This window comes from Grus americana, chromosome 11 (genome assembly GCF_028858705.1).
Source record: "Grus americana isolate bGruAme1 chromosome 11, bGruAme1.mat, whole genome shotgun sequence".
NCBI lineage: Eukaryota > Metazoa > Chordata > Aves > Gruiformes > Gruidae > Grus > Grus americana.
Genome location: NC_072862.1, coordinates 6,188,381 through 6,210,061, shown reverse-complemented (window position 1 = coordinate 6,210,061; position 21,681 = coordinate 6,188,381). Strand labels below are relative to the sequence as shown.

Here is a 21,681-nt window from a genome sequence, read left to right as displayed (position 1 = left end):
TTGTTAATCACAAGGTTAGTGTAACTAAGCTCCCTTTGCCACACGCAGTCTGGATCTTACAGCCTCCAGTTCTTGCGAGTGCACTGGGGCTGCAGTGCAGCACCCAGAAAAACTGGACGGAGCCCCATGCTGGCAATCTGTGCCTTGACCCCACTCCAAGCCCTGTCCTGTCAGCCCTATGCACTCAGTGACTTCAGAGGTGGGCAGTTAATAAATGCCAAAACATCAAAACTACACAAGTATCTTTTTTTTCCTGCTTGCAATCTTAAGCGTAGTGTTTCTATGCTAGTTTCTCACAAGCAAAAACCCTGGTCTTGGTTCTATACTGGGACCAGCAGTAACACTGGAAGAGTAAAGGAGATGCACTTTACAGCTGGATTCTTGGGTTATCAAAGCTACCCCTTACACCTACTGCATCCTGTAAACTGTGTATAGAGGACAAAACTGAGCCTATGAACCATCCCATGAATACAGAGATTTTTTTTTTCTTATTGACCTTCTATAACTGAAGGTAGTGGACACGATGCTTGTCTCCTGCCTTAGAGATCCCAGAATCTGCTGGCTGAATGAGGAGACAAAGCAGACCGAAAATTGAAGTAGTGCCAAAACCAGGGTAGCAGGAAGATGTACAAAATTACATACAGATACAGGGAAATGACATCTCAAAATATATAGGGCACATCTGGAGCTGAGTTAATTTACCACAGCTGCAGGTCTGGCCCGCAGAGACTAAATTCAAAAGTGAACAAACAAATAATTCAATTTTCATGGAAAGGAAGGTTTTTTTGCCAGCTTTGTCAATAAAACATTCCACCAGCAGCGCTCCCCCAGGCTGCTCCGCAACAGCGGACCAAGAGGAATTTCCCCTTCCCAACAGGTGTGGCAACAGCTATGCAGAAGCAGCCTCCAAAGCATTCCCAGACATATTTTATTAGAAGAGGAGGGGCACATCACAAATTAGGAGGGGAAAAAAAACCACACTTGAAGTTCATCCTTCCTTCAGATTTTTTTCATGTTGATGCTTAAGAGAAAAGGCAAGGATTGCAGCCTTCACATAGGTGCAATTTTAAGGCAAGTTGTTACTTCCAGGTCTGTATCAGGTTAGTCTTTGTCATGCACATCTGAGCTGCCTTTTTTTAGCTTAAACCATATCTGCTCAAACAGCCTCTGAGGCCAACTGTGGCAAGTGGGAGGATTACAGGAGGTAGGTCATCCCAGCACCGTGCTCTGCTGCACTGGCAGGTAGGGAACCCAGACATGAGAAAATGCAGGAAACCTCTGCTCAGCAGGAAAGACAGGCTCTAGTTCAGCAAAGCTGTCTCTGGACCACAAAATCAGGGAAAACAGGGCCAGAAGGGACCTTAAAAAAAAAAAAAAACACCTCATCATCAAGACCATCTCCCTGCCCCACGGCAGAATCAGCTGCACCAGGCTCACCACCTTTTAAGCGTACAAGAAACTCATCGAGATTTAACTATCCAAATGCAGTTCTCACATCAAAGGCCCTCTTCTCTTTGTTGCTGGCTCCAAGAAAAATTCTGCAGCGCTCGGTGAGCTATTGCAGCAGCGAGTCTCTGCTGACCCATAGAATAGCTGCTGCTGGCATTACGGGGTGTTTGGGACTTAATAACCAAGCACCTCTTCACTTTCCATCTTCAAAGCACCTCACAACCATTAACTAATTAGCTATAGCAATTACAAGGCTGCTGTTGCATGTTTATTTACTTGGTCCTAAATATCAGTATTGAGGAACTCTGGTCACTTTACTAGGCTGCTATGACATTGCCACAAATGTTAAAAGTGATCCCACAAACCACTTCATTTAGGGTTTTAGGAGATCAAACAGGCTGAATGAGGGATTGTCCTCTTCAGGTGATGGAGTTTCAGTTTTTGCTTTGCCGATGTTCTCAAACAGGTTTGCTTAGAAGCTGTGTTGAAGAGTGAACAGGTAAGAAAGTCCTCCCTAACCTAACCTCTCTCAAACAAGACACTGAAGGTGTCTTGACCAGAGCAAAGGGGACAAACAGGATGCCCCAGATGCAGGGCTGCCACCACGGCTCTTCAGCTGGTGCAAAGCTCAGAACAGGGTGGACCTGCCCTAATTATCACGTATTGCCACACAATAACAGTGGCAGGAGACTGGGGCCACTCTGAGGGAGGCTCTGCACCAAAAAACCACCCCAAACCCAAAGAGCAACGAGGAGAACCCTACCCTTTAAAGGGGCTGAAAATCAAAGAGGGACACAGGGAGATGAAGGGACTGCTCCAAGGTCAGCAGTAGCTAAGTAGCAGAGTGAGGATTTGAAGCAAGGGATCCCAAAGCCCAGCACAGCCTTTATCTAACAGACTAACGCTATACAAGCGACAGTCTCTTGGACAATTCCCTCTGAGCCTGGAATTATTTTCCATCATAATATAACATTATTTGCCATCTGGTTCCCCAACTGGCCATTGCTATAACGTAATCCAGCCCTGGGCTGTCAAGGAGTTTGGACAGCCCTTGGCTCAACACAAATCCATACAGCAATACGTGTCGCTCAGGAGTGCAGGGCCACGACTCTTCCCACTCAGGCAATATTTTGATTTCATAACCACCCTTCTGCCCCTGAGGCTGGTGGACAGGGGCCTCTTAGCATCGCTTTAACAGCAAACTCAAATTTCAAAAATAGGTGGGGAAAAACGGCTATAAGAAGATTCGTTTTCAATGCCTGCAATTGCCAGGGTAATTTAAGCGGAGACTTCAGCGAGCAGGCGGGCCCCTACAGCCAGGGCAGCGAGCACCCTCATGGCCGCGTGTCACAGATGAAGATGGAAGGTTTTCCTAGATTCATCCCAAGTGACAACAAGGTCACTAGCACGAGGTTAAGTAGATGGATGTAATTCAGATAACGGCATTTGAGTCTTCTACATTTTAGATCTAAGCAAATTTAAACAGACTAGTGGGTGCAGCTCCAGGGAGGGGATGAAACCCATACTTTTCAATTAGAGTTTGTACAGGGCCAATCATTTTAACCAGCGAGGCAGATTCAGCCCCTCGTAGCTCTCCAAAAGGCCACTGGCTTATCTAAACACTGCATTTGGTCCAGCAGATTCAGGTGGTGGCTTTTATCATACTAACAAACATCAGAATAATAAAAGGTTGTAGCAGATGTGTAAACTGGTTGGCAATTACCATGGAGCAGGAAGAGATCAGGATCTCAGCAGCTAGTAAAGACCAACTCCTGCCTTCAGTGCCCATGGGCAGAATTTAGCCCCAGATTCAGATAAGAGCTCAGGTCTTTTGCTGCACAGACATAGACTTATATGATAAAAATCACAAGCTCAGTCATGAACAGAGCAGTGAACCCTCATTAGACACAGCAACAACACCAGAATTTACTGTCACAGAGATACAAGTCTGAAATCCTGATGAAAACACAGATCAAGAATGAAGATAGTCAGATGAGCATTAACTGTGCTAAGCAAATCTTTAGACTGTTAACTCAGATTAAAGTAGATTAAAAAAGCAATACAGGAACTGTCATGTTTAACTCTTTAGAGCCAGAACAAGAAATGAAAACTAATACAGTTTCTTCAAAGCACATGTAACCTCCAGAGGTTAAAGACTGACAACAAAAACATTTCACATGGAGATTTGAGAACTGAGATACTAATACACCTCTTCCCTCAAACCAACCCCTTAAAAAATTATATTAACCAAAGACACCCCCAAATACAGACACACAATGATTGAATAGCCTCAAGACAGCCACAATATTCAATATAATTACCCATGATTACTGAAAGGTGATTAAAAAAGCTGAAAGTAGGGCACAGAGGGAAAAGAAGGACCCAAATGTCTACAACAAGGTGTTCAAACCCAGGGAGGCAATTAGCCGGGTGTGGACACAGCGCAAGTGAAGAAAGCGATGCCAGCACCAGTGCCCTTACCCAGCACCACTGTGGCTTCCCAGGAGGGATCCAGTATCCCTGCGATGTGTCCTGACAGCCAGCGGATGCAAAGGCGGGTCCCTCGGGTGCAAAAGCTTAGCAGCTTTTCAGCGTTGAAGGCTTCTTTGAGAACAGAGGCTGCAGAAGGCAGCCCCAGCTCCTGGGACGGGCTGGGCAGGGGTCCCTGGCCACAGCCTGTTACAGCACAAGTTGAGCAGCGCGGGAGGAACTAGGTCAGGCAAATTCAACAACTCGCTCTGTCGGTGTGGCTGCACCGGGTAATTACACCAAGGAGACAAACAATGGCAGAAACAAATAACTCTCCAACTTTAAAGCGCCTGTCCTGATTATCAGCATTCACACCTACATCTCAATACCGGTGGTGTCACCTGCTGTTCACACCGCCCTGCAATGCACTGGATGCCCCAAACCCATCCTGCATCGGAAGCTCCAAACTTTGCTGAGCATCTCAACTGGGACCAATTTCCCAAAGACAGAAAGACTGGGCTAAGAAAAAGCACAGTCAAGCAAGCGTCCGCCGCCAGCGCATTAGGGAGGGAAAGTAGAGCACTAAACCAGCAGGACACGTAGAATACGAGCCCTCACAGCAGCAAGTTAAAGGCTGGTCTTTCTGACCCTCCTCAAAAGGGTACTCGAGATTTGCACTCATGCTGCATTTACCCCATGGGGAGTAGAGCCTGGATGGCTCAGGAGGCCTCACAGCTGCTTCACAGCATTTAGATGGTCCACGACATCTTTCATATCATCCATTAAGCCTCACTGTCCTTCCTACCCACATGAGAGAAAGCACAACTTGAGACCCAACACAGCTCAGTGCATGTGCAGCAGCCACCACAGCTCTCTCCTGGCAGGACCTGATGCTTCTCACCTCTGTGGCTTAGGCCAACCCTGCCCAAAAAAAAGAGAGCTGTAGTACCTCATGGTGAGCAAGAGCTCCAGGTTTCTCTGTTACACCCTTTATTTTGCTGTCTGCCAGCCACCCTCATCCATCTCCCTTCCTTGTGTTTTGTGCTTCAGCCAACACCTAGATGAAACCCCAGGGACAGCAGCAGCTATTGTGAGACTTGTCTACACGGTTCAGGGCAACAGGAGCACATTTAGTGCTGGTTTTTGTTTTGGGTTTTTTTGGGTTTTTTTTGGGTTTTTTTTTGCATTAATATAAGAGTAAAAGCAGAGAATGGGGGAAGGACATAAAGACTTCCCTGTTTGCAAGCCAGGGTATATGACAAGTGTCATTAGACTTAACGTATAATCACCACAGCAGCATGGTGAGATACTTGCACACCAACAGACCTGGCTGACCTGTTGCAGCATCTTTACCCTGTGGCCAGGAGATCAAAGGTGCAAAACTCTCCATCACAATTTAACACCAGTAGTTAGACCCAGGAGGAGGTGACTACATCAAGCAATGCGAGGTATGAAACTTTGGCTGCAAACCAACTAAGCCTTCATATGCAATGGGCCAGCCCAGCTAGAACACAACCCACACCTCCCCAGCAGGTCCCTGGGGCACCATTAACCCTTTACAGCTGGCAGCCTTGGACCAACCTCGACCTGTCTCAGAGGGGGTGGTCCCTTGATAATACCCACACCATGGCCAAGTCCCTCCCCAAGCCACCAGCACAGCCCCATGGGAGGTCTCATAGGGTAACAAGTAGGGGGGCCCCATGAAGATCTGCCAGTTGACATCAGCATGGGGGTCCTGCCGCCTCCTCCTCCTGTCACGTTTTGTTCACAGGCATAACCACACTACATCCTTCTCATCTGCTGACATGCTGCTGGTGGGGTTGGGCCATGGAGGTGGCTTCTAGCACCCATGGAAGATAACAGCTCTGAAGTACAGAAGGCCAACTGGTCCTGCTGATCCTCATCCTGGGCTTCAGTCTTTGGGAGCAGAACAGCAAATACAGGCAATGGACAGAGCATATTTTAATAGCCTTGGCTAGGATCAGACTACACTGTGTTACAAGGCTGCACAGGAACGCTCCCCTCTCCCTTAAGATGGGGGAGAATTAGGAAATATCCGTTATAAAACTTTCAAGAGCTCTCTGATATATGACCACCTTGCTCTCCACTAGCTGGAAGCCAGCCAGACTTTATGCTCACACCAGGGGTCTGTTTCAACAGCTCTTCTTGGTAAGCACTGGTCTTCAGGCTGCCAAGTGCTCACAAGCATTGCGGTTCACGAAGCTATCACGGTTACAGACTCCTTTGAAAACATTTCCTTTAACTTTTTTCTTTCTTTTTTTTTTTTAAAGTAGTAATTACAAGTCCTTGAAACAAATGGGAAATTAAACAAATAACCCCCCCACCCACCCAAATATAGAGAGGAAAAGGGGAACACAGCCAACTTGACCAAGATCTTAGTTTACAGAATGTATTTTAAGGACTGGCAAAGTGTCAACCTCATGGCTGCAGAGCTATATGGAGGTTAGCTCTGATGCATAATAAACTTGACAGCACTTTGCTAGCCAAGTAGGGTGTTATTTTTCCAAACTTGGCTGTTTTGAAAGAAAAGACTGATTTATCTTTCCAAATTTATCATCAACATATGCGTGACCCGTTCCAACCCACCTCCTTAAAAGTATCCCAGCTATGGTCATGGGCTGTGCAATAACACACTGAACGTGTTTCAAAGCTCCCCTATCCCTGTGCAAACACATCAATTCTGAGAAACCCATTTCACCTGAAACCAAGTGCTAGCTTTCACTATTTCAAATTCCAGCTGTACAGTAGATTTCAGAGATAGCTATAAACCCAGCTTCTTAAGGTCAATGACAGGAGAGAAAGCTTTTAAATTGAAGTTGTCACCACTGAAGGTTTTCAGGCAGCAGTTCTCAAAGCCTTGAAAAAGAGAGGCATGTAAGAAAACAGAGCCCAGACATATACAAAGCATCCTTCCAGCCTTTGCATTCTCCCAAAATACATGTGGATAAACAAATTTTTAACTAAGTCACTGGGAGGCCTTTCCATAGACCCGGAGATAGAAGTTTTACCGGCTCCCACCTCGTGCTCGGTGGCCCAAGCTGTTCCTGGCAGTGGATATGGCTTCTCCAGGCTCCAACCCAGACAGCACGGATGCTGGAGAGCCAGAGCCGGGCAGCTCACCGGACCACGCAAGACGGAGAGGGCCTGGGGACTGCAGCATCAGAGCAGGGGGAAAACGGGCAGCTCGACACAAAAGGAGGGTAGGGCAAGAGCACTGGCAGCATTTGTCAATCAGCTGGAGACCAAGCTTTATGCACGCACCAGCGGTGAGGGAACACCGGGTGCTCTTACAAGTGCAGCGGCAAATGTTGCATTCAGTTCATGTGCAAGGAGACACGGGGAGAGCAAGGCCAACAAATGCTGAACAGGTCTTGTTGGCAAATCCATCAGAGGAGGTTCATTCTCCAGGTGTGTAAAGCAGCATTACGTTACACTGCGCAGAAGGAAGATGCCGGCTGATGTGGTGGTGGGTTAAGGTGTGGCGTGGTGGAAAGCAGCAGCCACAGACACCTTGCGCTCAGTACACAGGGATTCTTTGCTCCAGGTGCAGAACTGTAGTGCTGCTAAAACATGATTCACAAAAGTAAAAATAAGGTCTCAACCCTCTTGTGCTTTGGGCAAAGGGACCCCCCTGGCACCACAGCTGCTCGTGGGGGTTGAGGGCAAGGCAGAGGGGACTGTGCAGAGAACAACACAAGTTGTAGAGGATGCACCAACCTGGTGAGTGGCAAAGGTCCCAGAAGCACAAAGGAGCTCTGACTCTAGAGGAGAGGGCAGGGGAGCGGGTGGAGAGTAGAAAGAAATACATATTTGGCAGCAGAGATTTTACTATCTTGTCTCTCCCTTGCCAAAATGTCTGCGGAAATTGCAAAATGCACAAGCCCCAGATTCCTCCAACCCTTGGCAGGGGAAAGTGGTACCAGATTTGCAGGAGCGAACAGAGAGATTTGCAGGAAGGAATGTGGAGTTGAAAGGTGAGGAAGGAGACCATGGCTGTGCACTACAGAGCACAAGCTGGCCTTCACCCTTTTCAGAACTGTTATTTCAGAAACAGTTTTTTATTCCATTATTCAGAATCCATATTTTGTAATAGTATAAATTTATTATTATATATCTTATTTATTCTGAATTTTCATTCAGCTGGGAACAAAGCCTCTCCAGAGTCATCTGGGGCAAGATGGCCAACCTAGACCTAGCCCGGCCCCAGAGATGCTGCACTTCGTTAGGGAGATACCATTCTCTTTGGTTAGATACAGCCACTTGCAGGATTTTCTGCAGAGCTCCTGAAGAATACTGCAGATACGAGGCTCAGAGGTGCATCAGAAGTGTAAGCCACGGATAAGTCTCCTCCAGAGGATGGGCTGGCACGAAGCTTTGCCAACGCACCAGCTGTATTCTCCCAAGCCGTTGTTTGGGTCTCATGGTGCATCCTCCACACCGGCAGCAGCACCGACACGCACCATCTCGCACGCCGGGCAACGTCACCCTCCTCTCCTCTGCTCAGGAAAGCAACGCTTTCCTTTAAAGCGCACAAGCCACAGAAGCACGGGTATGTACACACTGCTGTGCTGTCACCACATGCCAGCACTTAGGAATGTCAGAAGAGCACAAATTCCTTCAAGCATCAGCCCTCTGCACCTCCCCGAGGTTGGGCTTTTCACACACAGTGTCCCACGTGGGGAACAAGCTACCGTGAAAACTTTGGAAACAGCTTTGTGAAAGCAAAACACACGATGAGATTTTAAGCAATCTTATCCACGCAGGTCTTCTCACACCCCAGGATTGCAGCACTTAGCCTCCCAGCCACATTCCCGGCCCACACAGAGCAGGAGCTTCACGCAAAGATCCAGGTTAGGATACAGCCCCAGCAGGGCATCCTCCAGCAGATCCCGTGCATTGAGGAGCGCTCCCAAGCACACAGGCTGGGTGTAGGTTGCTACATTTTGAGACACTGGGGTTTCCTCACTCCATGAATGTAGCAAGGAAAGGAGAAGAGAAAAAAAAAAAAGAAAAGCTGAGGCAGGTCTAACCTCCTGGAGCTGGATTAATGACTGAGAAATGCCAGGGAACATTCCTCGCTGTCATCAGTGAGCATCAGCCACTTGCTTCACCGGAGCTGGGGATCTGCTCGTCTTCAGAAGCCGACACCGCTCATCCCGCAGCCTGTGCCTCCTTCCCTGCAGCACAACGGAGCCTGCCAGCACCCTGGGAGCAGACACGCTGTGCAAGCGCATCCGAGGGTGCCTTTGTGCATCCTCTTGTCCACATCACCTGGACTTAAATACGAGAATTGGTCCAGTGTGCACTTCATGCGCTACTTGAAACCTAGAGACCAACCGTAAGTTTGCCAAGTAGAATAAAATATTTTTAAAAGACCTAATTTAAAAGCCACCAGACCAAATGTATCTTGAAAGTAAATAAACCGGCTTCTGCTGAAGTAGCTGAGGGCTTCTACTGAAACCCAGCACAGAAAGTGCTGCAGGCAGAGCAGGGGCTCTTGGCTTTTTATTACGTGTTGAACCGCCCGGCGCTGCCCGCAGAGATCCTTCTCAGGAGGAAGCGCTGCTCCTCGTCCCTCCACTGCCCACAGAAACTGGACACAACACCAAACCCTCTCTGCTTCTGGCAGTTTTGTTTGCAGGAACAGGGAAGCCGGCACCTTGGGTTGCTAAGAATTAGAGCACACACCGCGCAAGCCATGGGGGGAAAATACAAACCAGCCTTCGTTCAAACTGCTCCCAGCTCCCGAAGACCTGAGCTCAACTGGATGACGCACAGTCCACTTAGGCGGCACTGTGCATCATCAGCACTTCACGTGCTATCAGCACTCCACTTCAGTGATACGAAGTTATGCTGCTTGAATAATATTTATCCAGGCCAGAAGGGACTCCTTATTGGTTTGATGATATGTGTGTCTATGATCAGCGAGGGCAATTTTTTAATGCTTCTCTCCTCTTTTGCTTTCTCTTATGCTTTATACATACACAAACACACATACTTGCACCCAAACGTTTTAACGTTGACTAGCATTTGTTTCACTAGCAGTGGCATTTTTCACATTCCATCCCGAAACCAGTCCCGTTTTCCAATTCCAAAATTACTTGTACTTTCTGTCTAAAGTGCTCCAGTTCTCCCTGAAAGAATCACTACGAGTTGCCAAGGCCCTTCATTTAAAGTAGCAAATACGCCAAATGGAGAGTTGCTTTTTATTAATTTTAACCAGTGAGGCCCCAAGCTCTTCATGCATCTTAAACTTCAACATTTTGTAAAAAGGCACCAGTTTCCTCCGCTCATCCAGAAAGCAATTTCTGTACAAAGCACAGTCACAACTTTGCCATTACCCACTTCCATGTCAGGTTTCTGATCCTACCATAAAATAACGAACACTGGATACTGAGTAAGAATCCTGTAAAATGAGCCGTATTAAAGGTGAAAACCTTCAATGGCCACACCGAGCTCCACCACCAGCTAACAATACAGGATTGTTTTCCAAGAAAAGCTTGTAAGAACTGAGTGACTCTCTTAGACCGATTGAACCAGGAGTAAAAAAAAAAAAAGACCCAGATGCCCGAGTTTGACATTAACTGGAAAATCCCAGAAACATCAGGCATTGCTAAAGTTCATCGATCTGCAGCTGCTACTGCAGCCCTGGTTATTAGGGACATGAAGGTGGCTGCACTGCAGCCCTTTTTCCAGACCAAGATGAATCCGCAGCAGAACAACCTTATTTTTTTAAGATTTTGGCTACCATATCATGAAGTAACTTTTAAAAATACGTTCTGCCAATTCAAATATTTTAAGAAAACAGTGGAAGCTTCTTAACCAGAGAGTAAATATAAAAAGTGTTGTAATAACTAGTTTTAATTGCTACTTTATAAGTTTTTTTACTACTTCACTGAATTAAGGCAGGGAGTCAGGGAACTAGGAACCAAGCTCACAGCATAGGACCTCCTCACAGGGCTTTTGTTCTTGAGACAGGTTTGACTTGAGATCAGTAGAGATGCTTGCCTTGAGCGATTACCATGCAGTGTATAGAAGGATACGCCACTGAGACAGAGCCTACCTGCAAAGTTACAACCCAGATTTCAAACAGCTTAAAAGCTTTTGAGCATTTAAGACTTATTCTCGTGCAGTGAGTGCACAGCAGGGCTGCGAGAACAGGACAAGGAAACCATCATCATCCTTATCCATTTGGAGTATCAGCATTTAAGTGAAGGAAGAGAGAAAGCACTTCAGTAAGATCCAGAAATTAGATGCAGCTGCTAGAGAGTTTGCAGGACCATGTAGGTGGCAGAGGAGCAATAAGTGGGAGATGCGTAACAAGGAGCTCCAAAGGAACCCTGGGGCTTACCTGGTGCACACAGGACTTGGCATTCAGAAAGAACAGCTCGACCGTCGTTTTGTCCTTGAGAAAGGAAATGCTTTCAATGTAGAACCTGAAAATTAAAAACCCAAACAGTTACTTTCTTGAATAGGTTTCATCTTCCTCCCAAATCATTTTATTTCCTCAATGTTTTGTTCTCTAGTAATAAAGTAATACAGAGGAACTATGAGCTACTGCACTTAATTTCCTGCCTATTAGAAGGAAACGAGCAGAAAATCACGGGCCAACAGCAGACAGGGAACAACACGCTCCTTGTTCAATAGCTTGCAGATATCTGATGACTTTTCATCTCATTTGAAAACCCTGTTGAACATTAAAGCAGCAAACCTATGCAGATAAAACCACAGAAATGGAAAAGGTAATGCCGAACAACGTGCTGCAGGTGGGGAAGCCGGCCCAGCGCTGTGCTGGAGGAGAGGGGCTGGTGACAGCCCCACAGGTCTGGCTGCTCCAGGAGGAGAGAGCAGCCACAGGCTGCGAGCCATTAACTTTGCTGCAAGCAAACAGGGACAAGCAACAAAGGACACAAGAAATGCTTTGGGGTCAGCTCCACCCCATCAGACACATCCATCCTAATGACAACGGGAGCCCCAAAACCAGGGGTTTACATGGAAGGGCTGCAACCGGCTCAGCCTTGCAGGCACCACTGCGCAGCGCTCGCTGCCTTCCTCCACGGCCCGTCCCTAGCTTCCTCTTCCCCAAATGCATCGCAGAGGCACTACCAACAAAAGCGATCCCGTTGCTGGTTACTCTGGCCCAGCCAAGGTTAGTAGATGGGTCCCAGTCTGTTATAGGGCTACACCAAACATCTTGTACGCTGCTGCCACTGCAAAATCGCACACAACCTGTGCGCTTCTCTGACTCACTCGGGGCATCAAACCAAACAGCGCTGGGATGAATTGAATGGTGTGGAGAAAACACATCTATGATTTGAGAAGCGTGGAACTGCCAAGTCAGTTTGAGAGAGACAAATTAGTGTGAACATGGCCCTGTCACTCCTCCTTTAGCTGATCTGAAAGCAGGATACCTGTGCTTCAGCACCTTACAGAGGACGAACGCGTTGGGTCCAGACTCGCCTACCTGATGCTAGAAGATACGCCTTTTTTTTTCCAACCAAGACTTGGGCCACCACCACCACCCTGACAGTGCAGACCACACCAAGGCTTCTCAACGTCTTGCCTTTGATAGCAGGAGCGCTGGATGGCCAACACGGGGCATGCAGCACACCATGTTTATCAGAACCAGGCCAGTCCCTCATGCAGCCCCACAGTGCTCCCAAGGCTCCTCACAGCCTCAAGCTCTGACCACCGATCTCTTGGTGTAGATGATTTGCAAGACATTGGAAGAAGCCCACAGCAGCAGCACGGAGTGCATGGTAGGAAGCAGTAAAGCTAGCACCTGCTGCGCTTGGTAGGAACGTATGCAATATTTATGCTGTGACTTGAGACAAGCAATACATTAAACAGTAATTGGTTTAATATTTCACATTCCTACAGCATGTTCCATCAAATTAATTTTAAAGCACTGCCCAGAATGCCTCTGCAGGATAAGGAGATAATTTACCCCTGTTACAGACATGCAGCCTCTCCAAGGGGCAGACCCAAGCCCAGCAGCCTGTGCCAGACATTTGAAAGGCTATTTTACATTTCCGTGACTCACCTTTCGCTGAGAACTTTAGAAGCCACAGGTATTTCCACCTTTTCTTGATCACACCCTATATAATTTTTTTCAACAGCTTTGCTAAACTTCACTTTACATACACTTCAGTGTTTCTCTCCAGAAGTGCAGAGCAGAGAGCAGGAGCCTCACTTCGTCCTTTCCCAACCTGCTGCCAGACTGACCTTTCACAGCATGGACCTTCCTCAGCCTGCTAAAGCCTTCCTCCCTCTGCTGTACCAAAAAGGTGATTTTCCTCAACTAATGACCTCATTTGCACTTGCAGTTTCTTTCAACTAAGAGTCAGACCTGGCTGACTTGTCCTTGCCAGCAGGATAGTAGCCCTGGCTCTGAAGAGGGCTAGCTCCCAGTGGCTGCTGGCACAGAGGAGACCGTAGTATCTATGGATTTAGGAAAAGGGCACCAGGGAGGTGTCACACCCTGCCCCAGCCAGGTCTGCGCGCTTTATTTCTTCCACAGTGCAACCCGTACGCTCTTACCACCACGGTACAGATGAGGAACACTGGACCACAGAGATAAGGATGTTCGAGGGATGGCAGGTGTGTTTGGGAACACTATAAAGTATATGTTCTGCTTTTATTTCCAATGCCATCAGCAGCCTTGAAACTAGAATGACACTTTTATAAGTCCTAAATCTGCATTATAGAGCTCTTCACCAGCTATATGTACCATGTGAAAACTTACCCAACTGGATTGAATTTATGCCAGATGAAGAAAAATAATTAAAACCTGAATGGATTTATCATGTGTTTCATTACTGAATGACAAAAGCTCGGGGCTGGGGAGTTGTGAACAAAAGGAGGGTATCTGGGGATCCCCCCCACTTCCAGTATTGCTATTGGAAAGTGTCCAGCACAGTGCTGAGAGACACTGAGAACCGATGCTGTTGCACATTTACCACTTGTTATGAGAAGAGCAGCTCAGCCCCTTGCCTCGTTATACTTGCATCTCAAAAGAAAGTGACACTGGAGCAGTATTTATTCTATTCCATTTCACAGGGGCAGAAGGCATGGCCCACGCAGGAAGGCTCACCCAGCCCCAGGGACACCCTGCAGCTGCATCAGCATCCACCGCTGTCACGTCGGCACGGCCAGAGGCTGTCCAGCACGGGGTGGGGGGACACGAGCCAAGCTCTGGGGCTCTGCCCAGCCCCTCCGTACCACCTGCCCCACACCTGACCATGCTTTTCTGTTTGAGCCACGGGCACGCACCGCTGCAACTGCGTATTTCGGCTGCTCTCGTGGGAGTATAATTAAGGAATAGGCTACGACAAGGCAAATGTGTTCACACAAGATAAGGGTCTGAACTCACCACCCAAGGCATATGCCATGGAGCAAAAGCCTGGAGTCATTTACTTATGCAAAAAGTTGTGACAAAATAGAGCGCTGCAGGTTTTGAAGTGGCTTTTCTGCTGGATTATCTATTTTCTATGGATCAGACAGTTTCTATATTCTTAATTATTTCTGTATCCTCCTCCTCATGCTCTGCACAGGCTTCTCACTCACTGCCCAACTCCTTGGCTCCTAATTACTTGTTTTGGATCTCATGACCTTGAGGTAGTCAGGCTTAAAATTAGCTTCCAGAAGTTGATTTTTCCAAGCCCACTCTTCATGCATTAACTCTTGCTCAGGTCTCTGCACACCCCATCCTGTGGAGGACCATCTTGCAATAGAGGGCCAAGATGAACATCGTGAGCCAACAGCATTAGTCCCAAACAAAGAGATGCTCAAGTCAAAATTTTCTTCATAGCTTTCTTGAGCAGTCATAAATTTTAGTCTCCCAGATCCTCATCAAATACAATGAATATATCAAAGAGCCCATCATCCCCTTTTAAAATGGATTTTTTTTTCTTTCTGTTAAAAGTGAGGAAGCGAAGAGAAGCTCTGAACTTCATCCCAAATAAGCACATATTCAGCAAAAACAAAGCGTTGCTTGTTTGAACTGTTCCCTCAATGACCAGGGTGCGGAGGACATGGCAGGGCAGCAGTGCCAACTGACCCAAACTACACAAGAGGCTCTGCTTTGGAAATGCTTCAAATAATTAAGCACACAAGGCATAAATTTACCAAGATATGAAAAGCGAATGAGGTCAGTCTGCTCTCGTTTTCCTCACAGACTGTAAAGAAAACAAAAACTCCAACAATATTAAGAATATGATGCTTGGTCTTTTTTGCCAGCACAGTTCTGTCTCTTAGTATATGGGTTTTTTCAGCCATTAACCAGCAGAGCTTTGCCAGTAAAAGCCCTAAAGTAATGCAGTTACATTGGCCAAAATAGTCACTTTGCCAGGGATTTTATTCTCTCCTGGGGACTGGCTTAAGCTGTGAGCAAAGAAGCCATGAGCAATCCCTTAAGTACATACAACCCTTAAGTAAACATAAGAAAAAGTATGATTGTTTAAATAAACTGTATTAAAATTTAGCACTATTAAAGACAAGTCAGGCAAAGAAGAAATTTAAAATATAGTGGTTTTAAACAAAAACCCTCAACTAGGAACAATATCCTAGTAACAGTTTAAAAAGTAGCAGGTTCCAACCTACTTTATTTTGTAGTTAAATACAAGAGAGAGCAGCACTTATCCAGGACCTAATCTCCTAAAAGTAATATATCGCTTTGACATTTATTTCCTTTATCAAATCCGTAATCACTCCTTTTAAACAAAACCCCCAGTGATAAACAAACCCAAGTGGTAATGTTTTCTTTGTGGAAACAATTACTCACCTAACAGCAAAGTACAAAGTTGCTGGGCCCGGTTTCTTGGGCAAATCATGGTCCAGGACTCGGTGATCCAGCTGCAGCCAGACGCTCTGACCTCTGCAGAAACAGGTTGGGAAGGCGGTTAAAAACTGGGACAGGAAATACAGAAACAGGGTCTTTTCATTACTTTAAAAAGCGTGAGATTCAGCTCTGAGGCAGGCAAACATTTCATCCAGGTCTTTCCTTTTTTCCTAACTTTCAGATTTGGATGTAATTCACTTTCAGACATTAGTGAACGCTCTTTGCAGTCCTATTTTCAGCTGCAGCGGAAAAATCATTAGAATGGCACCTGGAAAAACTAAATATTATTGAAGTACCCTCCTTTGCTGTAGATAGGGATGCTTCCTCATGTCTAGAGGGGGGATCTGATCTGCAGCAGGGGCTGGACGTTTGCCTACAGCAGAAATGGGTCTGATCTGCTGCACCCGGACCGCACAGCTCTGCTGCCATATCCCCCACTCCTGTTCTGCACCATCCCCCCAGTCCCAGCGAGACATAAAACCCCATTTTGGAGCAGAAGGGATTACCGCAGGCACGGGCATTCAGTGAGGCAGGTCTATAAAACAGTTCTCTGCAGCAGCTTGTCTGATTGAAACGGGAAGGAAGCCAGAAAGAAAAACAAACCTCCCCCAAACCCCACTAACCTCCCGCAGGACCCTGGTGCCCAGGGGGAGCGCAGAAGCCTGTGGTTGCCCCGAAAGGCTGGGGCATGGGTGCCCTCAAGAGGCCACACGCTCTCTCCAAGCACCCAGCCTGGCCCCGGACACCCAAGGCAGCCTCTGGACTCCCACTGGTGTTTCTGGGGAAGCCAGCAGCTTTTAGGTAATCCCCTGGCAGCACTTTAAAGCTCACCATGATGGAGTGCCAACAACCAAAAACCTCCAGAAGAATTTAATGACAGCTCTTCTGGTGGAAAAAAAAAAAATAAGTCAAGTGCAAACAGCATCCTCAAGGGATTTACAAAAGAGCTGGAAAAAGTATTTTCCAACACTTGAAAGGACAAGGATGTGGCAAAAATATTCTAGGGAGAGCCCAAGACGAGAGTGCCTGGTAAAAGTAACAGACTGGTGCAGTCAGGGCTCGAGAGCGAGCGGCTCCTACCAGCTCCGTGACCACCAGCCCTTTCCCCAGGGCCAGTCCTGCACCTGCGGCTGGGAACTGCCTCGGCAGGGTGGCCCCAAACACGGCTGCGACGTGATTCACAGGCAAAGGCTGCCATCCTGGGAACCGTAAAAAGCAGCAGCAGGGACTGATATTATTCCCATTGGACAAGAGGAGGTTTATTTAGGGGCTGTATTAGTGCACAACTCCACGTCCCCGCTGCCCTAAGCGGCTCTGCTCCAGCTTTTTGGGGAGCTGAAGGTAAGTCTCCTGGAGATGCTGGCCCCAGGAGCGCAGTCCTGCCTGCAGGTTTCGGTCCTGCACCCAGCAGACGTGGGGAAACATTTCAGTGCAATGCTGAAAGATGAGTCTGAACACCAGCTGAGATTTCAGTTAACCCTGCCAGCTCTAGGTTAACGCCACAGAAGTGGATCTACCTCGGCCACAGCATCTCACTCAGCTCTTTCTGGTAGTCTGCAGAACAGTTTGGATATCTAAAAGCAATAAGGAAGCTAGAGGAAAGTTGTTTATGAGAAGGACCAACTCCATATTTCACTGCTGTTAGGGAAGTTTGGGTTTAAAAGACTCAATAATACATGTGAGATTAAAGTGCAAAGCACTAGGAGCAATTCATTTTGAAAATAAATGCAAACCCTTTTTGTTGTTAGAAGTGCAGAGTAGGAAAGCTGAGCGTGTTCACATGGGAAATTATTGCTGAAACAATTTTTTCACCTTGTGAGACAAACATGAAGAGTGAAAGCATCAGGAAAGTATTTTACTTTCATGAAGTATTCTCTGATTTGTGCCTGGAAGATATTTTACAAATATTATCTGTTTCGTGCCTTCCCCTTTCCTCACCCAAGCAGCACAAGGACAAGGTAGGAAAATCTGTCTTCAAAAACGTCATTTTTCCATCACGCTGAGATACCACAGAGTCGGGGATAGGTTTCACATTGCAATAATCACACAGCTATTTAAAAGAAGTGAACATACTTACGTATCATCTATAAACGTTATCCCAAAATACTCCTTTTCTTTCAGGTTGAAGTGTGAGGCCACCAGATCCAGTAACTCCCGAGACAAAAGTTTGGGCTATTGAAAGAATTAAAATAACTTCATTCCAGTCCAGGTTTTTCATATATAATAAAAATTTTCTGTGCAAATACTGACATTTACATACGCATAGCCAGTTTAAAACCCTGTTGCACAACTCAGTACAGAAGTAGCTCCATCAGACTCGGGGCAGTCGGATTCCGTGTCTCCGTGGAGCCGCGGGATATGTGGAGCACAGAGAGGTAATTATGTCCTTATCCCGCGACATCAAGCTGAAGTGCACGGACCGACCGCTGCTTTTCTCCTTCCAGGGGAGACGTGTGGCAGCTCAGGCTTTCCAGTACTTGCAGCAGGAGGGATTTTTCAATTATGAAAATACCGGATCTAGTGCTTTTGGTTCTATTACGGGAAATAAAATACACCCCAAAAATACAGGCTTTTCTTCCCTTCAAATTACAAGAACCCACCACCATAACGGGTGCATTTAATACACTTTATGAATTTTGGTGAAAGCAGACGAAAAGCTGAATGCGGAACTGGCGGCAGATATTTTGCCCACCGTGCACGAATGCCCAGGGGAAACCCCTGTGCTAATTCAGGTCTGAGGAGGGGCACGTCTATTTATTCCACTTCTGTGAGGAGTTGCTCTAGTAAGAGATACAACTTTTCCTCAAACATCACTTACGCATCAGCCCCCCATAGCTCTGCTAAAGAAAATAAGCAGAGAAATCCGGCACTGTGCTACCGGTCTTTACCTGAACCAGCAGCTCCAAGTTCCTGTCATCGAGGAGATGCACCTGGCAGTGCCGGCCCTCTGTCATCTGCAAAGACAGCAACACAGCACCATGAGGAACAGCAGGATCCGCGGCTTTCCCAGCTTGCGCAGGCCCACGTGCGGCTCAGCGGCAAGGACAGCGTGTAGCAAGCATTTAATCTGCACTGATAAGGGAATTGACTCCGTACCGGAGGTGAGCGTCCTTCTCCAAGGACTTGGTCTGGGAAGCTGCCTCAGCACTCTCAGCTCCCATCAACTTCAAATCGGCATTAAGGGTGCTTAGCAGCACTCCGGATCAGATAAAAGTGACATAAACACTGCAAGAATTTAATTTGAGGATGAACCAGCCTGGCTGGTGCCATAGCCACAAGCAGCAGCAATGGCCTTTGGCTCCGGCAAGGAGCAGAGGTGACCAGGGACCCACAAAAGCCCCCTCTATCCAACCCTCCCTGCAGATGGGGCAGCCCAGATTTGGTCCCTTGACAGAGGACCGGGTCTCTAGTGTGGATGGAGTCTCTATGGTACATCAGTGCTCTTGCCCAGATAACTTTTCACAAGCATTGGAAGTTATTGCCTCCGTAGGATTCTTGTATAGGTGCTTGCACACGTCAAGACAGGTGCTTGAACTCAATGGGTAAGAATGGGGTGAGCTTTACAACCTCTAACTTTATATCTGGACCAGCTTGGTTCCCACTTTGTGTCACATTTATCTCTTGCAAACAAAGTGTCTTTCTCTCTTTAAGAGGAGAGCAATTCAGAAATAGCTGCACATTATGCCCTTTTAATATCTGCCCTTTGAAATCTAATACATTTCCACAAAAGCTTTTACATTATTTAAAATCTGTTCTAATTCTGGACCTCTTGCCGGCTTTGGCGAGGACTGGCTTTGCAACACTCTCCGGGCGAGAGCTGGTGAAGCTTTTATATTTATTCTCCCAACCTCAGAGTAACTCATTTTCCTGACAGCACAAGCTTCTCACAGACTATAAATTCTGAGCTCTGAGCAGAGGCTGAGGGTGGTTTGCTTAGATAGGGGCTCCCGGAGGGATTAAATGGCAACACAGCAGTTTCTCTTTACACATCCCTCTGGCTCCGCAGGGATGGGGACAAGGACAGGGCTGAGCTCTCCTGCCACCAGCACCCCCTCATCACCTCCTGCCCGGGGACGTCACCCATCCAAACCTTATAAAGACTTAAAAATAAATACAATTGATACCTGATTGCAGCATAACCAAAGAGAGACCTCCCGCCTCCCCCAGCGCTGCCCCCGTTTTTCAACACACAGGTGTTTGCGTGGCGAGGGCTGCCGAGACACAGCCTCTTCTGTCACCAGGCAGCCCCGTTCAGCCGTAAGAAGCCAAATTAACGAAGCTTTATTGTTTCAACTAATTGAGCTCATTTTTGACCAAAACCTGGGAGGGTGCCCGCTCCTGAGGAGCTCTGCAAACAGGTCAGAGATGAGCATCTGCGGGCACAACTCTGCCTAGCGTCCGGGAAAATGGGGCTACGGCATCTGTGGCACCAGCGCTGGCAGGTTATGGCACTAAACGTTTATCATCACATCGCTCACCAAAACAGCAATCCTGGTAAGAGGACCACATGCAGAGCAAGGCTAGCTGGAAGAAATCCCCTTCCTTTCCATTTCTGCTGCTGCTGTGAACATGAATTTGTAGAGAGGTGCCAGATGAAGAGTGACTTGTGCATGCAAGGGTGCGGAGCAGAGACTGCACCGTCAGAGACGGCAGCGATGCCCCCCGCCCCCATGCAAACCCTGGCCTCACCCCATGGTATTGCACCCCAAGGAGGCATCACCCCAAAGCTCCACTAGCCCCAGGCTCATGCTCCCAGCAGGGTACCACTTCTAGCACTTGATCCTTCAGGTTTGGGAAGCAAAGCTGCAGCGTCCCGATTCCAGCTTCCAGTGCGCTCCCTGCGCTTTATCCGCTCACCAAACATGCCGCCTGGAGCCCTTAAATCCATTATGATCTGATCACGGGTCCATTTGTTCCTGAGAGCTCAAGGTCTGCCATTGCACAGTCATAAAAAGTCGCACATTACCATCAATTAATCATTTCATCAGCACACCCTTCAAGGTGGTGCATATTTCTGGCTCTGACATACTCTTACCAATCTGCCCCTGTTGCGAAGTGTCTGATCCAATAGTGTTTTTAAATCATTCCCCATCTGTTGCTCTGAGATAGCACAAGGGTTGCCATTATTTAATTGCTAGCTGCTTTAGCTTTCACCCAGTGAAATCACATTAATCACTTCTGACTGTTTTAATTGCCTCAGTTGTCTATTGTTAAGTAAAAAAGGTTTCTATTATAGCAAACACATCCACAAAGCCTCGTGCTGAGGAGAAAGGAAGATTGCTGGGAAAATTAAGACATAAAAGAAATACCAACCATAGTCTATGCTTCCATTCAGCTATCCAAGGTAATTGCAAAGCACCTTAAAAAGTAATTAAGCCTCATGACACCCCTGAAGATAGGCACGATATAAATTATCCCCAGTTTTATTAATGAGAAAACGTAAGGACACAGCTTAGAAGTCTGATTTACAGATGTAGATACAGATAACATTTAGTACCCGAGTCTCCAGGAATCTCACCTCAGAAGAAGTCACACAGCTGCTTCCCAGAGCACTGGAAAGCTCAGTCACGAAGGTGCAGAAGATGCCAGATTGTGCAGCGATAAAGCGCAGTGAAACTCCATTCCCGTGACAAACCTGTCAGCTCCTGTGCACGTCCCCAGAGCTCTACATGGCGATGGGCTCATGTCACCCCAGGAACGCTCTATCGTATGGTGGGACATGACAGCGATGCCCAGGGCCATAAATGTCTGCTGCTGGCTGTAGCTCAAGGAAGGAGGTGGTCTCTGGAGCCCTTTCTATTTGCTGCTTGCACCCCTCACCTCCCCAGCCCATGCACGCACCCGAGGGCTACATCCCTGCTAAGATGCCTTCTCCACCTGGGCTGAGGCACAACATGGATACT

At 47.3% G+C, this 21,681-nt stretch overlaps 1 protein-coding gene across 9 annotated transcripts in view; it reads right to left on the bottom strand.

The window, feature by feature from the left end:
* The window catches only part of FRMD4B (FERM domain containing 4B), a 134,582-nt gene that overhangs the window by 43,742 nt on the left and 69,159 nt on the right, over positions 1 to 21,681 (bottom strand). For 8 of the 9 annotated variants that reach the window (XM_054838342.1, XM_054838341.1, XM_054838344.1 and 5 more), the window contains exons 2-5: positions 18,667 to 18,732; positions 17,856 to 17,950; positions 15,722 to 15,814; positions 11,291 to 11,375 (exon numbers count right to left, since the gene is read on the bottom strand). In XM_054838342.1, coding sequence (XP_054694317.1) covers positions 11,291 to 11,375; positions 15,722 to 15,814; positions 17,856 to 17,950; positions 18,667 to 18,732 — 339 coding nt within the window. Of the gene's footprint in view, positions 1 to 11,290; positions 11,376 to 15,721; positions 15,815 to 17,855; positions 17,951 to 18,666; positions 18,733 to 21,681 lie in introns of those variants that run through there. The other variant, XM_054838347.1, reaches the window with a different exon arrangement.